The sequence below is a fragment of the Sapajus apella genome, unplaced genomic scaffold, assembly GCF_009761245.1.
Source record: "Sapajus apella isolate SASKATOON/1434 unplaced genomic scaffold, GSC_monkey_1.0 scaffold194, whole genome shotgun sequence".
Classification (NCBI taxonomy): Eukaryota; Metazoa; Chordata; class Mammalia; order Primates; family Cebidae; genus Sapajus; species Sapajus apella.
In genome coordinates, this window is record NW_022437134.1 from 591,364 (window position 1) to 615,516 (window position 24,153).

The 24,153-nt window shown below is 48.8% G+C and overlaps 1 protein-coding gene across 8 annotated transcripts in view; it reads left to right on the forward strand.

The window, feature by feature from the left end:
* HDLBP (high density lipoprotein binding protein) overlaps positions 1–24,153 on the forward strand; it is an 86,089-nt gene that overhangs the window by 39,201 nt on the left and 22,735 nt on the right. For 2 of the 8 annotated variants that reach the window (XM_032269509.1, XM_032269511.1), the window contains exons 2-11: positions 7,898–7,962; positions 9,493–9,582; positions 12,634–12,791; positions 14,007–14,222; positions 19,550–19,756; positions 19,954–20,169; positions 20,762–20,968; positions 21,181–21,288; positions 22,801–22,905; positions 23,262–23,340. In XM_032269509.1, coding sequence (XP_032125400.1) covers positions 9,507–9,582; positions 12,634–12,791; positions 14,007–14,222; positions 19,550–19,756; positions 19,954–20,169; positions 20,762–20,968; positions 21,181–21,288; positions 22,801–22,905; positions 23,262–23,340 — 1,372 coding nt within the window. In that variant the 5' untranslated portion in view covers positions 7,898–7,962; positions 9,493–9,506. Of the gene's footprint in view, positions 1–3,670; positions 3,742–7,897; positions 7,963–9,468; positions 9,583–12,633; positions 12,792–14,006; positions 14,223–19,549; positions 19,757–19,953; positions 20,170–20,761; positions 20,969–21,180; positions 21,289–22,800; positions 22,906–23,261; positions 23,341–24,153 lie in introns of those variants that run through there. The other 6 variants (XM_032269507.1, XM_032269508.1, XM_032269512.1 and 3 more) reach the window with 4 other exon arrangements.

Below are 24,153 nucleotides of genomic sequence, written 5' to 3' on the forward strand. Positions count from 1 at the left end.
TATTAATACAGTGTAATGTAACCAACAATAATGTACATCATAAAGAATACTGCTGAACCTACCACCTAATCCAAGATGTAGAACATTGCCAATAACTTCCATTTGAATGAGAATTTAGTTTGAATGTTAAAAACTCTTTGTTTTTCCTAGATGGTCTTTAAATTTTTAACATTCATTCCCAACAAGGGCTAAAATTAGTATCTCGAGCCTCTCCCCAGATAGTAAGAATTTTGAAACCTTGCAACTTCATATCCCCCATCACCTCAAGTGTCATTGTTGCCTAAGCATCTTAATTCTGTCTTGTATTTTACTTTGTATGTGCATATTCTGCTTATGTACCTATCTATAATTTAATTCCCTCCAAATTTTATTGTTGACATTAGTATAGGGTCAGTACTTGTTTCATGTTTTCTAGGCTTATCGGTATTCATTCTTTCTGGTCCCTGGCTTTCATTTTCTTGCTGAAGTATGTCCTTTTATAGTTCTGTCAGCAGGGATCTACTGGTAGTTAGTTGTTGCTTTATCTTTGAATATGTCTTTAGTTCTCATTCTTAAATGAAAAAGAATTCTTAAATGATTCCAAATTAATAGTTATTTCTTTTACCATACTTTATAGACAGCCATGATCCTCCGGTACATATTATTTTCAGTGGTCTGCCCTCGGTCTCATAGCATTCTTCATGAGTAACCTGTCTTTCCTCTCTAGTTACTTTTAGGGTCTACTCTTGTCTTTGGTGCTGTGAGGTTACACTGTAGTGTGTTTTGGTTTGGATTAGTTTAAATTATCCTTTTAGGTACCTTCTCCGTCTTTTTTGGTGTGAGGGAAGAATGTTGTATCTTTAAATCTTGGAATTTTTTCTTCTTTTTTTTTTTTTTTAGAACTTCAGTTACAGAAATATGTTAGAGTTTCTCATTCCATGGTTCTTAGCTCTTTACTTTATTCCATCTCTTGATTTTTTTTTTAACACCACCTTTATGCCTCTTAATTATTTTAAGCTTTTTTTTTTTTGAAACAAGAGTCTTGCCCTGTGGTGAGGCTGGAGTGCATTGGTGCCGTCTCAGCTCACTGCAACCTCTGCCTCCTGGGTTCAAGCGATTCTTCTGCCTCGGCCTCCCAGGTAGCTGGGATTACAGGCACGCGCCACCACACCCAGCTAATTTTTGTATTTTTAGTAGACACGGTGTTTCACCGTGTTGGTCAGGCTGGTCTCGAACTCCTGACCTTGTGATCCACCCTACTCGGCCTCCCAGAGTGCTGGGATTACAGGCATGAGCCACCGCGCCCGGCCTGTCTAATCCTGTTTCTAATCCTTCCTTCCCTCTTTTTGTGCTTTGGGCTTTTAGCCTCTCTACCATTGATCTGTCCGTATCCTTTTTAGCCTGATATGAGGTTTATTCTATCCTGAGGGGGATTGCTTTCTGTTTTGTTAATTTCTCAGTTTGGGCTAGGGGTTTCTGGACAAATGGGGAAGGTTGTAGAGTACTACACTGGTCCATTGTCCCCACAGCTAAAGAGATGCTTCCACCTCCCAGCTCAGGGTAATCAGAGAAAGCATTCCTATTGTCTCCTTTATACTAGTGGACTTTCCTCCTTTTTTTTTTTTTTTTATCTACCTATCCTCTGTTGAGGGTGTAACCTTTTTTGGAATCGTGACTTTATGGAATAGGAGGGTATCTCTTCTCACCTCCTGCCTTGAACAGACCCAAACTTCTCCCCTGGCCCTTTGAGGGCTAAAAACGCAAATGTCACAGACCGATGTTCACACATCATTTGGTCTAAATATTGCTAGCCATGGAATTTCTAAAATTCACCTCTACGAACCATTTATTAGTTTCAGTGTAGTAAGCTTGCTTGGAGGAAACGCTGGTTGTGAGCACCAGCACAGAAGCATCCTGGATGGTGAATAGCACAAACTTAACATTCGATTTTATAATATCTTCTGCTAACAGTGTTTTTTTAAACTAACTCTAAGGTCTCCTGTGTAGTAGGTACAGTGGACCAATCCCTACCCCCTACTCTTTCTCCATCTCCCTCTGCAGTGCTGAGCCCTCAAAAACAAAACAGCAACAAAACACACTTGCGTTAGTTGCTGATAGGTTAATCCCCACGGAAAGGTTACCAACAAACCACAGCAGCGACACACAAGGGAATGTCTATTTCCATGTTTAGGGAGGGCCCACCTGCCCAGTTCCATGCTGGTGACTTAGAGCATGGCTTTGATAATGCCATCCTTGGCTCCTTCTCTACCTCCAGCTGCAGATTTTCTCTGCCTTCTGTGATTCCGCTCCCCTCTCTAGGTGGTGTCACGAAGGGCACTAGTGTTTCTGCTGGCTCCTGGGCCTCTCCCCGACCTTGCACATACCTGCCCAGTCAGGGCATCACATCCTCTTATCCATCCAGTCTTCCTTGAATTTCCCCACCTCAGTGAGTTGCTCAGGCCAAGATCCTGTGCCTTTCTGAACTTCGTTCACACCCCTCATCTGGTTAATAACTTCTTGGTGCTACTTTCCAAATATATACCAAATCTGGCCATTTATGTCATCCATTATTGGCCACCATAATGCAAACCATTGTCATCTTTAGACAGAACTGTAGTAGATCTCCCCTCCCCTGCCACTGTCCACTTACTGTCAGTGTTCCACACACAAAAAAAATACTTCTGACCCTGCTTCCTGCTCCTGGCAACCCTCACCCAGCTCCCACCATCCTCAGCAGCACCCATGGCCGGCTGCAGGCTGTGCGGACGTGACCCCGTTCCCTGGGTAAGGCTAGGTGTGCCCCTGTCAATTTCCCTGTGTGGGACGGTCTTGTCCGCAGGTACCTGTAGCTGACCTGTGCCCTATGCAGGATTCTGCTCACCCGCAACTATGCCAGAGGTTCGGACTGACATCTCTAGAGATTCATCAACTCACCTTATACCCTTGAAACAGTGGTAGTTATCACTAAGGAAACACAGTGGATGCAGAAGTGAAAAGTCCTTCCCGGAGGGTGGAGACCCCTGAGAGTAGGGATTCCCTTCCGCTCAGTCCTGCGGGCCCAGGCCCACCGTGGGCGCGGAGGCCACACACCGGTTCTTTCGCATGTAGGCACCTACGTTATAGATGGGGCCATAAGTAATGCATGCTTGAAAGGAAGGGGGTTTTATACTTTAGGGGAAGATTACGCCAAGGAATCGAGTGGGGATAGTTTATAAAAGTGAGGGGCATAAGGAACAGACGCGAGGACGAGGGATGGAACTCCCGGCGCCGCCTGGGAGCCTCACCGCGCTGTCGGACCTCGGGCCGGTGGGGCCGTCCGCTGACGAGTCGGGGGCGTCCTTCGAGGTTTTTCTTCTGTGGCTTTGGGGAGGCGGGCGGTGCTGGTGACATCTGCTTGCAGAGCAGCCGGCCTCCTGCTCCCTTTCTGGTCTCCGGTCGTTCCACGCTGGGGCTCTTGCGGGGCGCACTCCCTCTGCTCTCTAGAGGGGATTAATCTCCCAACTCCTCGGCACCGCCTTCTCCACCCGAAAAAAGGATGCGGAACCACGCCTGGAGTTGGGTGGGCCTCCCGGGTGCTGGGCGGCCCGGGACAGCGGGGGACCCCGGCGGCGGGGCAGGCGGGGCGCTGACGTGTCCGGGCGGGATTGGGCCGCCGCCCTATATAGCAGCCGGGGCCCGGGCGCCGCGCCTCGGAGCGTCCCGGCTTCTCCCGCGCGGCGGGCGAGCGAGCGAGCGGCAGGACCAGCGGGCGGGGACCCACGCGTGAGCTTGTGGCCGGGCTGGGGAGGCCTGCGCGGGTGGGCGGGGAGGGAGGGCACGGGGGCTGCCGACGTGGAGGCCGCGAGGGGGAGGGACTGGGTGCCGCGGCCCCCGCCCACGGGCGTCGTGCTCTCCGCGCGTGGCGGCTCCAGGCCGGGCCCGGGGCCGGCTCCGAGTCCCCTCTGCGCGTGACCGCGGCGCGGAGGGGCGCGCACAAACTTTCCCAAGTCCCGCCGGGCCGCTCCTGGCTGCCCGCCGCCTCCGGGGCTTCAGCGAGGCGCCCCCGGGCCTTGGCCGCGCGGCGGGGGAGGGGCGGCCGACCTGCGCCCAGGTCGCTGACGTTGGCGGGCCGGCCCTCCCCTCCCCCGCTCCCCGCGGGGGCGCCCCCTCCCCCAGCTCGGGCTGCCCCGGCCAGCGGGGGGGCGCCTTGTGCGGCCCGGGCAGGGGTCCCTGCGAGGCCGGTGGTGTCCTTCCCCCCAGGTGGTGGCGGGGCTCGGGTCTGGGCGCAGGCTGGGCGACGGGGGCTCCGCAGCACCTCCACCTGCCGCGCGGTGCCCATGCCCGTCTACGTGGTCGGGGGTGGGGAGAGCCGCTCTCCTCCGGCCTGGAGTGCAGTTTGGACGTGCCCCAGGGTCGTGGATGAAAAATACATTACGGAAAAATACCGAATTTGGATGAAAGGCTGGGCGGCCGAGGGGGTTGCTGTCCCTTTAAGCCTGTCCCCGCCCGCGGGCCCTCGTGGCCTGTGGGAGGGCCGTGCTGAGGTGGCATCTGCGAAAGTTCCTCCATGCAGGATGGGTGCCGACTTCCAGAACTTGGTGAGAAGTGCGGAGCCTGCCTTCTGCTCGTCAGCAGCCTGCGGCCTCTCCTAGATTTTGGCCCTGTGATCTTTGAGTGGATCGGGATTTTATTTTCCCATTCTGAACTTTGGTTTGCAGTCTTGAGCAGTTTTGCTTTTGGAAGAGGAGAAGTCTGGACTTCAGCGGGCGGTCTTCTGACGCCCTCCATACCCAGTCCTGTCTGGTGTGTAAAGCACTCGCGGGTCTCATTAGCTGAGGCTGAAATGAAATTCTTCCTAGAGTTTTACTGATAGTTCTCTTCGAAGATTGTTGCCCATCGAATATGTAGTTGGCAAAACTTATCGCAAGGGAATCAACTTCCTTGTTTAAAAGCAAAAAAGTGGAGCCCCTCATGTAAAGTCTCCCCTGTTGCTGTCAGAAACCTGTTGAACTTGTGCTAAACTTGTAAGCACCAGGTTCCCACAGAACACACAGCTCTGTCCCAAATTCACATTTTGCTCCATACATATTAGGGTGGAAAGGGGTCTTATTTCCTGCCCTTCTTCCTTTAGTTCTAGTTCTGTTTGCTGAAAGTTAAATTCTGAGATAGGACCTTTTTTTGCTGTAGACATTTATACTCTGGAAAACAAAATTTAAAGTCCAGGTTCAGTATAGTTAGAGGTGGACCTGGAGCTTCCAATGGGAAAAGTAGTTGAGAGCAACCAGAATCAGAAGGGACAGGGGCCATGTGGGAGGGACTGCAGTAGACGGGGGACAGAGTTCATTCACCCACCAGAAGGAGCCTTGGAGAAGAGCGGACTTGTTCTCCATGACCCAAAAGGGGAAAGAAGTTGTAGATTTTGTCATAACTTGAGGCAGAGCGTTCACAGCCATGCAGGGGTGAGACTGGGCTCCCTGAGAAGGCCACGAATTTCCTGTCCCTGGTGGTGTTAAGAAATTGGATTAGAGTAATATCAAAGGTTCCTTTCAATCCTAATTTGAGCAATACTGTTAGATCCAGTGAGAATCTGAGATACCAGATGTTTAGCCCCTGTTCTTTGGTGACTGGGCCTGCCCAGGGTCTCCTGGGGACTTCAGATACCAAGTGGAAGAGCTAGGTGGAGAACACACTCAGCCTGACGTTTTCCTGGGGTTGCTGAAAGATCCACGTGGAACAGGATTAAACCTCGTGAGTGTTGTCTGTGAAGGCAGAGCCAGGAGCAGGGCATAGCAGTGCGGGGTGGACATGGAGCTCTGGGGGCAGCTTCTTAGTGGCCGCTTTGTGGAACCAGAGGCAGTTGGACCCCTGGGCTGCGCCTCACTGGGTTGGGAGCACAGAAGGAGAATGAGGCTGACCTTTAAGAAAATCTCACCCAGAATTTCAGATGGAGGGGACACGGTCTGCATTTACATGTGGATCATCAGATGCTTAAATGCATTCTTCAAGAACAGGTTTTTGAGTTATTTGGAAGAAAGACAAAATGCTCTTTGATGATACCGGAACTCTAGATGCTAAATGTGTCTAGTTGTGAACCATTCGCTGTAAGCTCTGACAAACTGCCATCTGCAGTCTGGAGGCCAGGAACCCAGTATAGCCTGTTGGACCAGTCTGGAGTCTTCCGGAGGTCTGCCTTCTGCCTTTCCTGGCTGCCTGAGGGTCTGTGCACGCCTGAGGAAAACGAGAGGCTCTGCTCCAGGGCCTCCCTTGGACACAGGAGTAGGTTCCCTTATGTTGACACTCCTGTCAGTCTGGGTTCTGGCTGGACGTGGTGTCTCAAGGGTGTGTGAGTGGCCTCAGAAGAGACTGACACTGGGGCAGAGTGGGGATTGGCCCATCACAGCTCTGTGCTGGAGAGCCAGTACGAGGTGCGAGCTGGCATGGACGGAACTGCGATTTGCAAACTTACCGGGTGGCTGTCACTGGGCACTGAGCTCAGAACCTGGCTTGATAAGGGGGTGGGTGTCTGGGTTTAAGAAGTGTCATTGGAGCCTGGGAAAACCTTGAGTGAGAGACCACGCAAGGTGGAGAGTCAGCAGGCAAGAGTGGGAGGGCAGAGGGCGGATGCAGGAGGCCAGAGGCAGGTGTCACTGACACCTGGCGGAGCACCTCAACCTACAGCGACCTGTCCCAGTTTGCTCCCAGACTAACCAGACACTTGGAATCTCAGGGACCACCTGCCAAGTTGCGAATGTGCTACTCTGACACTTCGGAGATGTTTTCTCACTTTCATCTTTGAAACTTGCAAACTAGAATGTTTTGGTGATGCTTTTAAAGGGAATTTTCTTGTTCGGTTTTTCCTAGCTTTTCCCCTCTTCAGTCTTGGGGTACATCTGTGTGTCTGGGCCCATAGTGTCTCTGGTTTGTGGCAGGTTCCCTGTGTGACTCAAGCCCTGTATTTAGAGTTTTTTAAGAAAATCATAACCAGGATTAGGACCCTGAAGTACCTCCAGTCACACCCTCTGCTGGAAGGACAAGACCCATTTAGTCCAGTCTCCCTGATGCACTCCTGTTGCCACGAACTGCCTTCCCAGCCCCGGACCCATGTGTCTTATGGGCAAGATTGTCATCAGGGTATTAGTAGTATTCTCCAGTTGAGTGGGGTGTCCCTGTTACTGTCATTGCTTCTCCCATTTTAGACACATGCTTCGCTCCTGTCAGCAGTTCCACCTTTTCATAGTTAGGAGCACATGTGGTCGCAGGCCTCCCCTGCCCAGAGTCCCCCAAGGCGAGGTGACTCACCCACCTACTTCACAGAGTTCTTGGTCCTCCACAGACAGCCTTTGAAGGTTCCTTTCAATCCTGCGATTTTATGACCTGGTTTCTAAATCCCAGTGGATTAGAAAGGACTGAAGGACTTTTACAGGATAACAGCAGGAAGAACAAAGTAACTGCGAAATACTCAGAGAATTCTTGAAGACAGTAGCTCTCGGTCGTGGTGAGCGCTGCGGAGCCCCCAGGTCCGCGTTCTGTTGTAGGTCCGAGCCCAGCACAGCAACCCCCGCTCTGGTTCAGCCGTCTGGGGTTAAGTGGGGTACAGGAAAGATGATCCAACCGTGTGAGATCCGTTTTGTGAGGATTTTACTTCGAAATGGTTAAATTTAGAAGTTTGGTGCTTAAAGGATCACTCCCTCAGGTCCCTGGAATAGTTGTCCTCTGAAAGTTGGAGCTGATTCAGGTTTTACTCTAATATGTTTTGTTTCAAGCTAATGGCTTAATTTTTTTCCAAGAAACTCGCCTGAGTATTAGTGTTAGTAACTGAAGCATAAATAACATCTTGACCTTTTCTGCTTGGAGGTACAAAGGCCTGGGTTGTGAATTGAAGATAAGTAACATTTCTCCCTTTTCCTCCTCTGCTCTCCTGCTTCCTGTCCCATACCAGCAAAAGCTGGCAGGCTGACAGAGGCGGCCTCAGGACGGACCTTCTGGCTACTGACCGTTTTGCTGGTAAGTTGGACCCTGCCTGAAGACTTCTGTCCCTGGGCTGTGTGTAGACCTGGAGCACGAGGTGTGTATTTTCTTGGTCCTGTGCCTTCTCTCTTTACACTGCACCCTCAGGTTTCTAGTGGTTCGTCAGAGATGTCTCTGTAGCTTCTCCTCCCAGCAGGAACTGTCTGCAGACATGTCTCCTCTGGATGTGTCATCTGGCTTCCATCAGTTTTTCATCTTTTTTTTTTTTTTTTTTTCCCTTAAATGTGAATTATGTTTATTAGGTATTACCTGAATTGGGGTCTTCTCTTTAGGATTGCAGACCTTAATTTTCTTGAACTTGAGGCCTTAATTATGTTTTAAAAATTACACAAAATTCATTCCTTATGACTTGGCCTTGTGCCAGTAATTGATGTATAATTGTGTGAAGAAAATGGGTTCTTCCTCACCATAGTAGTTTGGAGCTCACCTGGAACTAGGAAGAGGGAAGGAGAGGAAGCTAACGCTCCTACCTCAGAATGCTGAATGTACCCCATTTTTCAAATAAGGGAGCTGTGGCTTTCAGAGGCCATGTCCTGTGGAGTACTGTGGCTCTGCTGATCCGAGGAACTCTGTGCCCTGGGGCCAGGTTCCCCTTGCTTTGTAAGAGGAGAATAACCAGTCAGTGTGGATCAAGGGCTTTTAGCGCGATTTGTGGGTCTGTTACTGTTGCTACAAAGCACTGAGGCTGCTTTTTCCTGTCAACACAGCTACCACCTGGTTAAGTTGAGATTGGGAGGCGATTTAGTTTGGGCCCTGGATGCACCTTGCAGAGACTGGCTGGCTTTTGTAGCAACTGTCTTGATGCATTTTGTGAGCATTAAGAGGTGTGTGGTGAGCAAATTGACAGAATAACCAAGGTGGCTGTTAGGAGAATGCTCCTGGTGGTGATCAGTGCCTGGATCCTGGCTCAGACAGGTGGCAGGTTCCGGTGCCCCCCACGCCCGCCCCATCAGGGTAGGGGTGATGCAGACTGTATCTCTGTGGCCCCTGGGGTGCAGAGATGGGTGCAGACTGCCCCTGAGTGGAAGATGAGCTCCTCCATTACTGGCGACTGGAGGGGACAGCAGTTCTAGGACAAGGTTGTCCAACCCGCAGCCCAGGACAGCTTTGAACGCGGCCCAACGCCAATTTGTAAACTTTCTTAAAACGTGAGATTTTTTTTTTTTTTTTTTTTTTTTTTTTTAAGTTTGTTAGCCATCATTAATTTATGTGCGGCGCAAGATAATTCTTGTGCTGTAGTCCAGGGAAGACGGAAGATTGGCCACCCCTGTTGTAAGACCTCCTTTGCTTGCATTTTTCCCCCTCTTATCACTTGGCGAGAGTTTAGATACTAGCACACGACAGAGCTTGTGAGGAAAATTTAAAAAAAGGTATAGTTTGCTGGTAAAAAAGAGGATAAAACTTTTGCCGAAACTCCTAGGTTAACAGTCTCAGATAATTGAGAGTTGTACTTTGACTTCTGATTTATTCTTCTTTGCTTTCGTGGTTTTCCTGGATTGTGTGTAGGTGTGAGACCCACCATGAGCTCCGTTGCAGTTTTGACCCAGGAGAGTTTTGCTGAACACCGAAGTGGGCTGGTTCCGCAGCAGATCAAAGGTGACTGCCGTTTTATGTGCGCTTCCTGGTAACGTCTAAGGCAGTGCGCTGTCTAAAGCCTTTACCAAATCCCGTGCCCTTTCTAGAAGTACCTTTTGGCCCTGTGATTGTGGGGCAGGGAGGCCCCACCATCTTGCGCACTATTTTGCATTGTGATGTATGCAGGGATGATTGGCTACATTTCCTTGTGCCAACAAGGACATGAATCAGGTACAGTGAGATTTAAAAATGGGGACAGCTTTCCGGAAAGCCAGTGAGTTTGACCATTGGTAATTAATGCAGTACTTTTCAAAACTGCTTTTTCCTAATTGTGGTGAACTAGAATCTGGGCTATGAGGCATCCCAGAGCATTGCTTAAGCCCGCCGTGGGGATGAAGGCTGGGTCCTGGTTTCTGAGCCCTTACATACCACTGGCTGGGATGGAGCGCAGCACTGAGCAGTAGAATAGACTGTCAGCCACGTGTCTAATTTTTAGGGTTCTCTGGTACTTATTAAAAGGAAGCAGGTGAAATTAATTTTGATATCCTACCCAGTCTGTCTAATACATTGTCATTTCAACATCTCTTTAATGTAAAAAACGAAAAACCGTTGATATTTTAGATTATTTCTCTTTAAAATCTGACGTGTATTTACAGCTATGGGACATTCCTCTCCATTTGAATGCCAAATTTTCATCCAGAATCCTTGATCTCTGTTTAGAGTTCATAAAATCTTCATTTGAAAGAGCAGATTGTTCTACCCCAGGTCATTCCAAACACACCTTTTAAAAGTTTTCTAGTAACTAAGTTGAATATCGGTTCTTAAAGTAAAATTAATTAAAACATAAAATTGACTTTTCCTCAGTCACACTAGCCACATTTCACAGGCTCATTTCTAGTGGCTGCTGTGTTAGGCGTTGGAACCCCAGAAGCTGCTTTGTTCTGGGGACCTGGGATCTTCCTACTTGAGCCAGCTTCCCTGTGAGGTCTGTTCTACCCTTTCTAGAGAGGGCAGACAGCACTGAAAGGATCCACCCCCCTGTTGTGTCAGCACCACTGGGTAGCATGGCGTGCCCCTGGGAAGTCGCGGGCCCAGACTCAGGCACAGGCCTGTCCAATTCCAGAGGTCATCCCCCTGTTCTCTGTCACATCCACTCACGGTGTTTTTCAGTGGGCCTTGCCACTGAAGACGCCACGCTCAGCCCTGGGGATCGGGGGTTGCCCAAAACAGTGACACCCTTAACTTCATGGAGACTGTGGCTCATGGCACAAAAACATGAACAGATTGGTGGAAGATGGAGGTGATACTGATCAGGGAACCCGATGTCCACAGCCCTGCTGTCCTCTGCCTTGGGCAGGACGAGGGAGATCAGTCGTGACAGTTCCCACGGCTCCACGTTACAGTGGGAAAGCAGAGTGCACCTCAAAGGCAATTCTCATAGGCTGTGCCGGGTCGGACCATTAGTTTGCAAATGTAAGGGCCTACTCTGTGCCTACCATTGTCATAGTTGTGATTTTTAAAGTATGTTATTAGACTCTAGAGGACTTAAAAATTGACGTAGCAAGGCTTGCTTTCAGGGCTGTGGGTAACGCCCCCCATGTTCACTGAGGAAGGAGAACTGTCCAGACCCCAGGCACAACTAGTGCCTGAAGAAGATCTTAGTTTATAGTGTTATTACTCAGCTGCTTCCTTTATATCATCCTTCATCTATAATCATATATTAGTTTATAGAATTAGTGCTTGAAGAGTAACTTACTGCTTGCATATACCTAGCATACTTAGTTCTATATAATCACGTAGGTATTGTAGTCGGAGCTGCACTGACACATTTCGTGCTTATCCATAGAATCCTCCTATATAACCATATAGTAGTTTGTAGTAAGAGGAATGCCTAGAGCAGTTACAGAACAGAAGCAGCACATGGGAAAACAGCCAGACCAGGACAGGAACCAAAGACCCAGGCAGTGGCATCCCTGCCTGAAAGGGCATACGCTGTATGGCAGGCTTGGAGCAAGAGCCCCTCCTCCTGATAAAGGAGTTGTAGTACCTTGCATCCAGGTCCTGTGGAAAGTCGGCCTCAGGCCTGAGATCCTGGAAGTAACCGAGGGAGAAGAACCCCTCTGGTGTGACCAGTCACGGTGGCTGTACACCCTGTCAATCTTATCTCGCTTCTGTGCTAGCTCAAATCATCCTCCCATAAATATCTTCAGAGAAGAGCACACGTCTGTCAGCTCCCACTGCATTGGCTTACAATATCCTTCTATTAGAAACCCTTTGAAGTCTCCAGCCCCCAGATAAGAAGTGTCGCACACAACACCTGCTGCACACAGCCCACCTCCTTGCCTCGGTGACCTAATGGGGTAGACCCCTTTTCTGTACGTGACCCTCGCCTCTGCGCACGGCCCACCTCTCTGCCCAGGTGACATAATGGCGTGGTCCCCTCACTTGTAACTCATGTGATTATATATGCCCTATGACTAAGTCTGTAGATGATGACCTCACTCATGATCCTGCCCCCTGCTTGTACCTAATAAATACAGATGCTCTTGGGCATTGGAGGGCCACCGCTGATCTCTGCTCACACGTGGTGTGCCCACCCCACCCCGAGTCCAGATGCTCTTCACCAGTTCTTTAGTGTCCTGTCTCTTTACCTCTTGGATCCTGCACCTCAACACAGCATAAGGGACACCCCACGACCCTGGGGGCCACCGCAGCCTTACATCGGGTTCACCCTGTTGGGGGAGTGGGGCTCACAGTGTCTGAGCTGATGCTCACTGGGGAGGCCATGTGGATGGGCGTCGGTCAGCTGCTCCTCGAGCGCACACTCAGGGTGCTGTCAGAGACTGGGAGTTTCTGGCCTCCTGTAGCACACACACTCAGGTTGCTAGGCCTGGTGACCTCCTGGGACCTTTCCCCATCACTCTGAATGAGGAGAGAGGGGTGGGGGAACTTGTCCCTGGAGCATTTAGTGTGTTTTTTGTTTGTCTGTTTTTAAGCATTAAAACTCTTTAAAGTGTTTTTCATGTCATGCTAAAAGTAGTGCTGTCTCTTCATCTGTGTTGGCTGGTCCAGTTGCCACTCTGAATTCAGAAGAGGAGAGTGACCCACCAACCTACAAGGATGCCTTCCCTCCACTTCCTGAGAAAGCTGCTTGCCTGGAAAGTGCCCAGGAACCCGCTGGAGCCTGGGGTAACAAGATCCGGCCCATCAAGGCTTCTGTCATCACTCAGGTAGAAACGCCGTTCTTTCTTTCTTTCTTTCTTTTACAAATTTTATCATGCAGCATGTCCATGTAAATTTTTTAAATTTTTAAAAATTCATTGCTGTCCTTTCTTAACCTATGCCTCCAAGCGTAGGACCTGATGGAAACATTTTTGAACATGCAAAAAACGAGAATGCTTTGAGTAGCTAAAGGGAGAAGGCCTTCATTAAATCACTCCCCACCCCAGAGATGTTTTTGTCGACCACCTCTGTCCCGTCCACCCTGTGTGCTGGCACTCAGAAGGGCTGGCTCACGGCCGGGTTGCGGGCAGCGTCTGTCAGACTGACGGCTCCTGTTTTCTGTTCTGTGCTCATTCCGCTTTCTGGAAGCGGTTAACCAGTCTCCTGGTTTTCTTTGGCTTCCCTAGCCCTTCTCTCTGCTACCTGAATTTGAAATGTTGGTGAGTTGCAAAACTTTTATAAAAACTCCTATCATCCGGTCATGGTGGAAAATCACCATCTTTCTGCCAGTGTCTTCCCTGAATTTTAGGCTCCTAAACAGTTGCACCCCAATCCTTCCATTTCCACCTGTCTGTTGTCTTGTTAATGATTTCGTTCGTTGTACCGCTGTGTACTTGGTGACTCTGGTCTCAAACCAGAGTAGTTGATCCCTCCTGCTTCCACTTTGTTCCTCCTCAGTCCTTCTCCATAAAGCAGCTGGAGGGACCCTGAGCCATCAAGCAGAGTGCATCCTGCTGAAAACCCTGTACTGATTTTTGCTACAGGGTGGGCCGGGTGATCCTCTTAACTTTCCCTCTGGTGTGCTCACCAGGCTCCACCCCCGTTAACCTCCTCGGCTGTCCTGCCTGCACACCCTTAGTTCCCTCACCTCCTGGCATGGATCGCTGCCTCGTGCTTCAGGAAGGTTTTCTGGCCCTCCCCAGGGTCTACCTCCCACTTTCTCCTAAACCCTCTTCTCCCTACTGATTTCATCACAGCACTCACTGGCCCCCTCATTCATTCGTGCGGCCGATGTAGTTCTCTTCTCCTTAGGATGTCAGCCTCCTGACCTTGGCACTTTCTCCTTGTCTTTCAGCGGCTTTATCCCAGGGCTTCGAGCAGTGCCTGTGGGCAGGGCAGGGCTACTTTGTGAGTGGACGGTAATGGACATACGTTCTTTACTCTGTGTCTACGGGCCTTCCTTTAGTCTCTTTACCTTCCCGTTTTTGGTCTTTTTTGAGCAGGTGTTCCATGTACCCCTGGAGGAGAGAAAATATAAGGATATGAACCAATTTGGAGAAGGTGAACAAGCAAAAATCTGCCTTGAGATCATGCAGAGAACCGGTGCCCACTTGGAGCTGTCTTTGGCCAAAGACCAAGGCCTCTCCATCATGGTGTCGGGAAAGCTGGATGCTGTCATGAAAGCTCGGAAGGACATTGTTGCTAGACTGCAGACTCAGGTGGGTAGCCTGAGGCCTACTTCTCCCAGGTGGCCCATACCACTGGCTCCTGGTGTAGGCTAGAACTTTCCTGGACTCTTCCTCCCATGGGGCAGTTCAGTCTTTTGGAGGTAGGACAACAACGTTGAGAGTCCCCTGGCATTTTTAGTGAAAAAACCCACTAAACTGATAATAAAACTGGGACACTTACCATTTTTGCTCTTTGAGTGAATGAACTTGAAAGTAATAACAATTTTTTCTTTTAGGAGACAGAGTCTCACTCTGTTGTCCAGGCTGTTGTGCAGTGGCTATTCACCAGTGTGATGATGGTACACTGTGGCCTAGAACCCCTGGGCTCAGGCAGTCTACCCAGGCTCCTGGTTAGCTGGGTTACAGGCATACAACCACGTCCAACTGCACTGAAAATTAGAAGCTTGTCCCAGAGTTTGAGACACTTAAACTAGGCTTGCTGAATGGTGAAGATGGGTAGTTCCATTGCTTTGCTAGTGTGGTCATTAAATGCTCATTACCAGGCCCCAAATTCAGGAGATTACAAGTTCAAATTCTGTTTTAAGCCAGCTTCCTAGTCTTTGGCAGTCTGATGCCAGAACTTGGACTTGAAGAAATTTGTAATAGATAAGCAAATCTCTGATGCATTTCTCCCTAAGTGGCAGCACCTAAAGACCAAAAAAACATGTAAAGAATCATATTAAGATGTTGCGTGACCGCTGTTGTACTAGATGGGCTTATTTAGGAATCGGGGTTCTTCCCGTCTGCTGCTGAGTCTTCTTGATCTTGTGGGAGCTGGATCTGGGGCACGGTGGTTGGACGGTGGGGATCTGATGGAAGAGGGGCCGAGGGGTAGGAGCGCAAGGCGTAGCCAGGAGGCAGAGGAGTGCCGCCTGATGAAGTCCAGCTTTGCCACTTACTCATCCACATGAGGGTATCAGGATGGTCCCAAACCCCAGCTGGCTTCATGGAGTTGAACCATTAAGCGTTAATGAAGGTGACAGTGTTGCTTGTCATTGTCTAGCATTGTGGCTGTGCATAGTAGGCTCCAAAAGTTGTTCTGGTGTCTGCAGGTTCATTACTCCTGTTTTGTAATGAACACTGCAGGGGAAAGGACCACTTCACTGAATATACGGATCAGAGTGAAGAGATTTGCCCTGACGTACTCTCCTGCCCCTTAATTACCTTAAAACAAATTCCAGACACATTATTGTGCCTTCAGAGGAGCCCCTGTTTTTATATATGCATACGTATAATAATTGTCTTCTTAACTTATGTAATCACATTGACAGTGGCGTCTTAGTATCATGTCTGTGTTTAACCCAGGCTGAGTTTGGCCTTTCCTCGTCATCTCAAAGATGTTTCTTCCGGTTGGTCCATTCAAGTCAGTGTCCAAACAGGTCCCCGTGTTGCACTGATTGTAGAATCCTAAGTCTCTTGTTCTGTAACAGTACTTACTCCCTTCTACCCACTCTTTTTCTTTTTTGAGACAGAATCTCATGTTGTCACCTAGGCTGGAGTGCAGTGGTACAAACACTGCTCACAACAGCCTTGACCTCCTGGGCTCAAGCGATCCTTCTGACTCAGCCCTTCAAGCAGCCGAGACTGCAGACATATGCCACCAGGCCCGGCCATTATTTTATTTATTTATTTTTTTTTTTTTGGGGGGGGGGTAGATATGCATTTTTACCATGTTGCCCAGGCTGGTCTTGAACCCTTAGGCTCAAATGATCCACCCACTTAAGCCTCCCAAAATACTGGAATTGCAGACATGAGCCACCATGCCCAGCCTGTCCTCCCTTTTTTTTAATGCCATTGATTATTGGGGACAATGGGTGTTTGATTTGTTCTGCTATTCACTGATTATTTTTGGTGAACTGGTGTCAGATCTTCAGGGGCTTGGTTACTTCCACAGGCAGCTTGTTTGGCAAGCAGGCTCTGCTGGGAGTGGTGGCTCACATCTGTAATCCCAGCACTTTGGGAGGCCAGGCGGGCAGATCAGAAGACCATCCTGACCAGCGTGGTGAAACCCCATCTCTACTAAAATACAAAAAAAAATTAGCTGGGTGTGGTGGCGCCCTCCTATAATCGCAGCTACTGAGGAGGCTGAGGCAAGGGAATTACTTGAACCCAGGAGGCGGAGGTTGCAGTAAGCTGAGATTGTGCCACTGCACTCCAGCCTGGCGACAGAGCAAGACTCCATTCCCCCCGCCGCCCCACAAAAAAAAAAAAAAAAGATTCTGTCGGTGGTGCTGAGCCCTTGCTGTGATAGCTGGTTGTTCTTGTTCTGATTTTGAGATTGGCCAGTAGGCTCAGGTCTGGTGTCTTCCCTTACAAAGTTTCTTATCAGTCCTTTGTGTAATCGTTTTACCATAAGTTGGTGATTACTGCCCAAATTCGCTAAGGGCTGCCAATTACGCTTTTCTGATTCTCTCCCTGTTCATATATTAGTTGATAATTCTTGTAAGGAAGAATTTTTCTTCTTCAGCAGTTGAGTGGGAAGTACCAGATAAATGATCGATTCTTTCACAGTCTGGTGGCTTTGGTGTTGATCAGTGACTCTTCTTCGTGTCATTATGAACTCAGACATTTTTGGCATGTCTGTCATTCTTTACGTGGCAGTTGCCTCATCTTTGGCATGTGGGACCCCTCCTTTCAGTTTTGTTCCCTGCAGGTTAGAGCCATGACCCATTAACATCAATAACTTCTTAATTTCTAACACAGAAAGATGCCTCAGGCTAGTCTTACATATTTCCTTACACAGACCTTGAATCAGCATTTTTCTGTGAACTCTGGACCTTTTGAGTAGGAAATTACAGTCAGACACTCCAGTCTCCATGAGTGCACATTACGACTGGGTCATCAAAGCTTCTAGACTTTCAGAAGACAGAGCTAGGAAAGTTGTGCTTTCAAGAAAGGAAAATCAGGCAGTGGCTCTCACTTTGGGACGCCGAGGCCAGCAGCTTGCATGAGCCCAGGAATTTGAGGCTAGCCTGGGCAACATGGAAAAACCCCATCTTTACAAAAAATAGCTGGGCGTGGTGGCGCTCACCTGTAATCCCAGCTACTTGGAAGTCAGAGGAGAGAGGATTGTTTCAGTGTGGGAGGTGGAGGCTTCTGTGAGTGGTGTCTGCACCACCACAACCCAGCCTGGGTGACAGAGTGAGAGCCTGTCTCAAAAAAGGAAAATCATCAGTTCAGAATCACTTGAAGTAATTTCTTTTTTCTGAGTTTTCCTGTCATCTTGATATAGTTAGGTACATTTGTTTCAGTTTATTTTCAGTGTTTTCAAAGTATTTCAACATTTACATGTTTGCAAAGTCAACGTTATATAATAAAGTTCTTTCAGAGAAATCTCCCCAGCCTGGTACCTTCACCCTGCTCCCTCCCCACCTATACAGGGGGCCATTCCTGGTCCCGGTTTATCCTTTGTTGTTTGTATTTGACAGTAGAAGCAAAATACAGCTTGCTGTACACCCTTTCCTATGCCTTGCTTTTTTTCTTCTATATTTAGGTGTCTGTATATCAACAAGTAGTGATTTTTTTCATTTCTTTATACAGCACTGTAATACTCTGTAGGCGTGCTGTAATTTACCCAGGCTCTCCTACTGATGGGCATTTGGGTAGTTTCCAGACTTCAGCTGTTACAAAATTATGTTACAATAAAAATCTGTGCATATGCTGTTTCCTGTTTTACCCAGTGTATCTTGGGATAGATTCCTAGAAGTGAGCTGGCTGGGTCAAGAGGGAAACAGCATATGGAATTGGGCAATCTGATGCTAAATGTCCACCCTTAGGAATTAGTGTTTTGCACTATCATCAGCAGTACACAGGAGCCAGGCTCATCACATACCTGGGTTTTGGCCATTGTGAGAGGCAACTGAATATACTTTTCATTTGCATTTTTCTGATGGGCAAGACTGAGCAGCGCTTCAATATATAAGGGCCACTTGCATTTTTTTTATTGTCTTGAGTCATTGTTAGGAAAGTTTTTTTCACCATCATGTCATAAGAAAGTTTATATTTTCTTCTACTGCTTGTAAATATGTTCTTACATTTCAGTTACTGATCTGTTTGGAATTTATTGCAAATAGGGTTAAGGCACTGATCGCATTTCGCCTTTTTCCATATGACTATTGAGTTGTGAGCACCAGTTTTTTGTTTTAACACAGGGTCTCAGTCTGCCACATAAGCTGAAGTGCTGTGGCATGATCACAGCTCACTGCAGCCTCAGTCTCCTAGGCCCAGGTAGCCCTCCTGCCTCAGCCACCCCAGTAGGTGGGACCACAGGCATGCGCAACCACGCCCGGCTAATTTTTAAAGCTTTTGTGGAAGTGAGGTCCACTATGTTTTCCAGGCTGATCTGGGACTCCTGGGCTCAAACAATCCTCTCACTCCCACCTCCCGGAGTGCTGGGATTATAGGCATGCCAGCACCACCTTGAAAAGACTGTTTCCTCCAGTGCCTTGCTTGAGTGGCTGCTTTTATCATGTCCTAGATGTTCGTATTAACTTAGGTCTGTTTCTGGGTTTTCAGTTCTGACCAGCAAGACGGTCTGTCTTTCCATATGCCGATGTTTCCTGTGTACTGATGAGGGTGTCATGTTTAATGTCTCGCACCACTGTTAACACCCCCACCCCGCACTGTTCTTTTTCAGGGTTTTGTTGTTTATTCTATTTTGTTTGTTTGTTTGTTCTGTATTACAGCCTTTATAATCAACTGTTTGAAATGGTATTAATATTTTAAAGTTAATTGGGATAATTACCATCTTTATCACTTAAACCTTCTTTTAGCTCTTTTAAGGAGCATTTTCTAATTTCGGGTGTACATACTCCACCTTGTGCTGGGCTTATGTCTAGCTCTTTTCCTGTCCTTGTTTTTTCCTTTTTTTCTATGAGAAATGCATCTTTTTCATTGCGTCTTCTAAGCAGTTGCTGTTTGTGGAAGTTAAAGCTGTTAATTTCTGGATTTCAATCTGTTCTCCTTGCTGTAAATAGAAGTTAGCCCAGTAGTGTTCTCAGGGTTTCTACATATGCAGTCACATGCTTCTTCCTGCCCAGCCTTTGTGACTGTTTTCTCTTGTCTCCTTTTGTGTGTATATATTCCAATGGATGTTAAGTAGTGGTACAGATACTCTTGAACTTACCCTAGCCTGGGCGTCACGGTAAGTTTCCCCAAGCACGTGATGTTTAAGCTCACACTGTTCTGATGGATGGATTGGGGCTGGGGGGCAAGAATAAGCAAAGATGGTGTTTCTGCCAGGGAGAATGCCTTGGGAAAATGTGCTCCTTCAGAACCTACAAATATTCTTGTTTTCTTTGATTCTCTTCTTGCTCTAGGCCTCAGCAACTGTTGCTATTCCCAAAGAACACCATCGCTTTGTTATTGGCAAAAATGGAGAGAAACTGCAAGACTTGGAGCTAAAAACTGCAACCAAAATCCAGATCCCACGCCCGGATGACCCCAGCAATCAGATCAAGATCACTGGCACCAAAGAGGGCATTGAGAAAGCTCGCCATGAAGTCTTACTCATCTCTGCCGAGCAGGTGAGGCCTGTGTGAGTGCCTCGTGCCCCTGCCCGTCTGCTGGCACAGACCTCACTCCCTCATGGGTTGCTGTGTCCAGCGTGGACTTAAAGGCATAGTATGGCGGGATTGGAAGGCTTGACTCCAACCCTAAGTCCCGTCTGTCCCCAGTTGGTTTTCAGAGGCCTGTTCTCATCAGTTCTTCCCATCCTTTCCAGGACAAACGTGCCGTGGAGAGGCTAGAAGTAGAAAAGGCATTCCACCCCTTCATCGCCGGGCCATATAATAGGCTGGTCGGCGAGATCATGCAGGAGACAGGCACGCGCATCAACATTCCCCCACCCAGCGTGAACCGGACGGAGATCGTCTTTACTGGAGAGAAGGAGCAGTTGGCTCAGGCTGTGGCTCGCATCAAGAAGATTTATGAGGAGAAGGTACGTGGTATAGAGGAGACAAATCCCCGTGGGCAGGAAGAGAAACTAGGATTTGGGTCTGGAGATTCAGTTAAGGCCTGGTTCTGCCCCTTACCTTTTCATCCTTGGTGAAGATGCTTCTTGTCTCTACGCTTGAGTGACCGGTGTGAGGTTGGTGCCCGCCCCTGCCTTGCTGTTGAGCATCTGCAGGGCAGTTGTCCTCGCTGTCCTGTCTATGTTCCTGTCCTGGGCCTCTGGCTGTGCTGACAGGCCGCTACCCCAGGATCAGATGTACAGCTCAGACTTGTTCATGTCTTGGATTAAGCTATTAGCTCAGTTTAGTGAACTCTGAAGTCTGAAACATGTTCCTTAGTTGAGGAAAAGGATTGGGTGTTTTCCAGCATTTAAGGACGAAGTTATCAGCAGGCGGGAGCCTAGACTGAGAGGAAAATCCAGTCCTTGAGCAGTGAGGCTTCTGGGGATCGGCTGGTCCTGATCACTTGTTGTTCACTTCTTGGGACCAGCTTCTGTAGTCTGTGCAGCACTGGCGGTGCCTGCCCGCCCGCTTCCCACACCCTTCCCTTTGACTGCCCCTCATGGTGCTCTTATTTAGAAAAAGAAGACTACCACCATTGCAGTGGAAGTGAAGAAATCCCAGCACAAGTATGTCATCGGGCCCAAGGGCAATTCTTTGCAGGAGATCCTTGAGAGAACCGGCGTTTCAGTTGAGATCCCACCCTCAGACAGCATCTCAGAGACTGTAATACTTCGAGGCGAGCCTGAAAAGTTAGGTCAGGCGTTGACTGAAGTCTATGCCAAGGTAACTGCCTCTGAGCTTTAAGTGCGTCCCCTTTGAGTGGAGTCCACGGGGCCTTCGTGCATGAGCTCTTACTTGTGATCCTGGGGCCTGGACACGGTGCAGGTTCCTGGGTTTGGGGAGTGTTCGCCTCTCAGCCCCGGGCGAGCAGCCTGGCTTCCGTGTGACATGACCTTGAGCTCTGCAAACCCATGGCTGTTCTCCCATGTTCTTAGGCCAATAGCTTCACCGTCTCCTCTGTCGCCGCCCCTTCCTGGCTTCACCGTTTCATCATTGGCAAGAAAGGACAGAACCTGGCCAAAATCACTCAGCAGATGCCAAAGGTAAGGGCACGTTTTTCGCCGGGTGGATTGAATTTGTCTTGTTTTCTGTCTCTCTGTTTCTGACATTGCTTTGTTGACCTTTATCCTGTGAATACCCTTGAAAACTGGTGTATTTTTCTAAATTAACCATCCTGTTTGACATGGTCAGCTTCATGGTTGGCTGAGGAAGGGCAGCATAATGCATGTCGATGTCTGTACCATCCTTCTGGCCTTTAACCAGAGAGGATCGTGTATTGTTAGGTTTCATAAGTATTTTTAATGAAACATGTCAATTAGTAATTATGGTGAAATAACTTCATAATAGTTTCAAGAGCAGAACTTGTATATAAATTGTATTAAGTGTGAATTTAAAGCTTTCTCAGTTTACCAAAGGAAATTGTAGCACCCAGGAAACATGAACAGAAAAGAAATACCAGGGAAAACAGCCATCATATTTAACCCCTGTTCTGTTTAGATCTAGTTTCCAGTTAATGTTACTGTGTCCTTTTTAAAAATAAAATTTATTTTATTCTTTCTAGTTACAAAGTCTCACTCTGTCACCCAGCTAGGGTGCAGTGGCACAATCATAGTTCACTGCAGCCTTGAACTCATGGCTCAAGCGATCCTCCCGTCTCAGCTTCCTGAGTAGCTGGCACTTCAGGCGTGCACCACTGCCCCAGGCTAGTTTTCAAATTTTTTGTGGAGGCAGGGACTTGCTATGTTGCCCAGCTCGAACTCTTGGGCTCAAGTAGTCCTCCTGCCTTGGCCTCCCAGAATGTTAAGATTACAGGTGAGTCACTGTGCCCAGCCCCTTTTACTTTTTTTTTTTTTTTTTTTTTTTTTTGAGACAGAGTCTTGGTCTGTCGCCAGGCTGGAGTGCAGTGGCATGATCTTGGTTCACTGCAGCATCCACCTCCCAGGTTCAGGTGATTCTCCTGCCTCAACCTCCCAAGTAGCTGGGACTACAGGTGCCTGCCACCATGCCTGGCTAATTTTTTGTATTTTAGTAGAGACAGGGTTTCACCATGTTGGCCAGGATAGTCTCGATCTGATCTTGTTTACCTGGAGGGTAAAAAGTCAGGAAAGCCAGCAGCCTTGTCTGTGTTGAGCGAGTTACTTTACCACCTCTGTGCAGCTTATGCTAGTTTTAAATTCCGTCCGTGCTCTGTCTCATTCTGTATGCAACTAAAGAGGACTAGGCCTTTTAAAAGTTAAGATGGTGCATGATCAGATCACATGCTTCATGCCAGTGGCCTTTGTGGGGACAAACAGTGTTGTCAGTGAAAGGCAAGATTATTAGGCCACAGTATTTAGTTTCCTGAGAATAGCTTCCAACCCTCCCTTTCAGCTTTGTTTGGTGCCTGTGGATATGTCCCTTCCTCCCTCACATCTATACGAAGCGTTTTGGGATCAGCTGCCACTCCCAGGAGGGCACCTGTGTGCTCTTTGAGGACCAGAGACTGCTCACTGGGAGCTGAGGAGCTGCAGCTATACCATCATGTTTTAGCTGTCTGTTTGGTTTTGGTATGGTAGGTTCACATCGAGTTCACAGAGGGCGAAGACAAGATCACCCTGGAGGGCCCCACCGAAGATGTCAGTGTGGCCCAGGAACAGATAGAAAGCATGGTCAAAGATTTGGTAAGGTGCCCCTTGGAATGTTGTGTGTGCTGGGGACAAGGGAGGCTCTGAGTTGGGCATGGGCAGTCATCTCTCAGTGGCATGCCATGTGGCTGGGCACAGACACCACAGGGCATCCTAGCTGGGTAAGTAATAGATTCTGAAACTAGAAGCTTGCTGAAGTCCCAGAATAATCCTGGGTAGAGGAAACTCTGTTTTGAAGAAGGCATCTTTCAGGGGAGACGTGGGGGCAGTCTCCAACAATTCTGACAGCTGCGTGGTCAGAAGACCGCAAGTGTGGCGACTGCTGGGTTTGGGGTTCAGCTTCTTGGTCAAGTGACCAGGCGCATCTGTGGGCCTCTGTGCACCTCTCGCAGATTAACCGGATGGACTACGTAGAGATCAACATCGACCACAAGTTCCACAGGCACCTTATTGGGAAGAGTGGCGCCAACAGTGAGTGAGGCTGGGTGCTGCGGTGGGGCCAGTATGCCCTGAGACCCTGAGGCCGGGGGGTGTCAGCTGTGAGAGCTACGACGTCTGTGCAGACAGTCTGGGCCCAGTGCTGCCTGTCACGGGAGTTTCAGACTGCACATCCTCCTGCCTGCTGGAAGAGGCCCCTCTTCCTTTTCCCCTGGGCACAGTGGTTGGTTTAGAGCTGTCTGGCCAGTGGGTGAATTGTCACTGTTGGAAATCCATCCGGGTCCTCCCCGAGGAGCCCAGAGGGGTCGTGTTGAAGGCAGCACCCTTCACCTTTCAGTCAGACCTGATATGTCAGCCCATCAGTGTTTGCAGTACTCATGTCTTCTGAACATGGAAGCTGCTGATCTGGAACTCACTGAAGAGTAAAACAACATGGGGAGGGAGGGAGGGATTCCTTTTTTTTTTTTTTTTTTTTTTTTGTGACAAGGTTTCACTCTGTTACCCAGGCTGGAGTGCAGTGGCACAGTCTCAGCTCGCTACAACTCCGCCTCTGGGGCTCAGATGATTCGCCTGTCTCACTCAGCCTCCTGAGTAGCTGGGACTAAAGGCACCCATCATCACACCCACCTAATTTTTGTACTTTTAGTAGAGACACGGTTTCACCATGTTGCCCAGTCTGGTCTTGAACTCCTGGTCTCAGGTGATGTGCCTGCCCACCTTGGCCACCCCGCCCAGCAAGGGGGATTCTGTTGCAGAGGCAGTGATGTGTTGGCCTGGGTGGACGTGTCAGCCTGGTGGACGTGTGCCTCACTGCTGCAGAGGCAGTGACGTGTCGGCCCGGGTGGG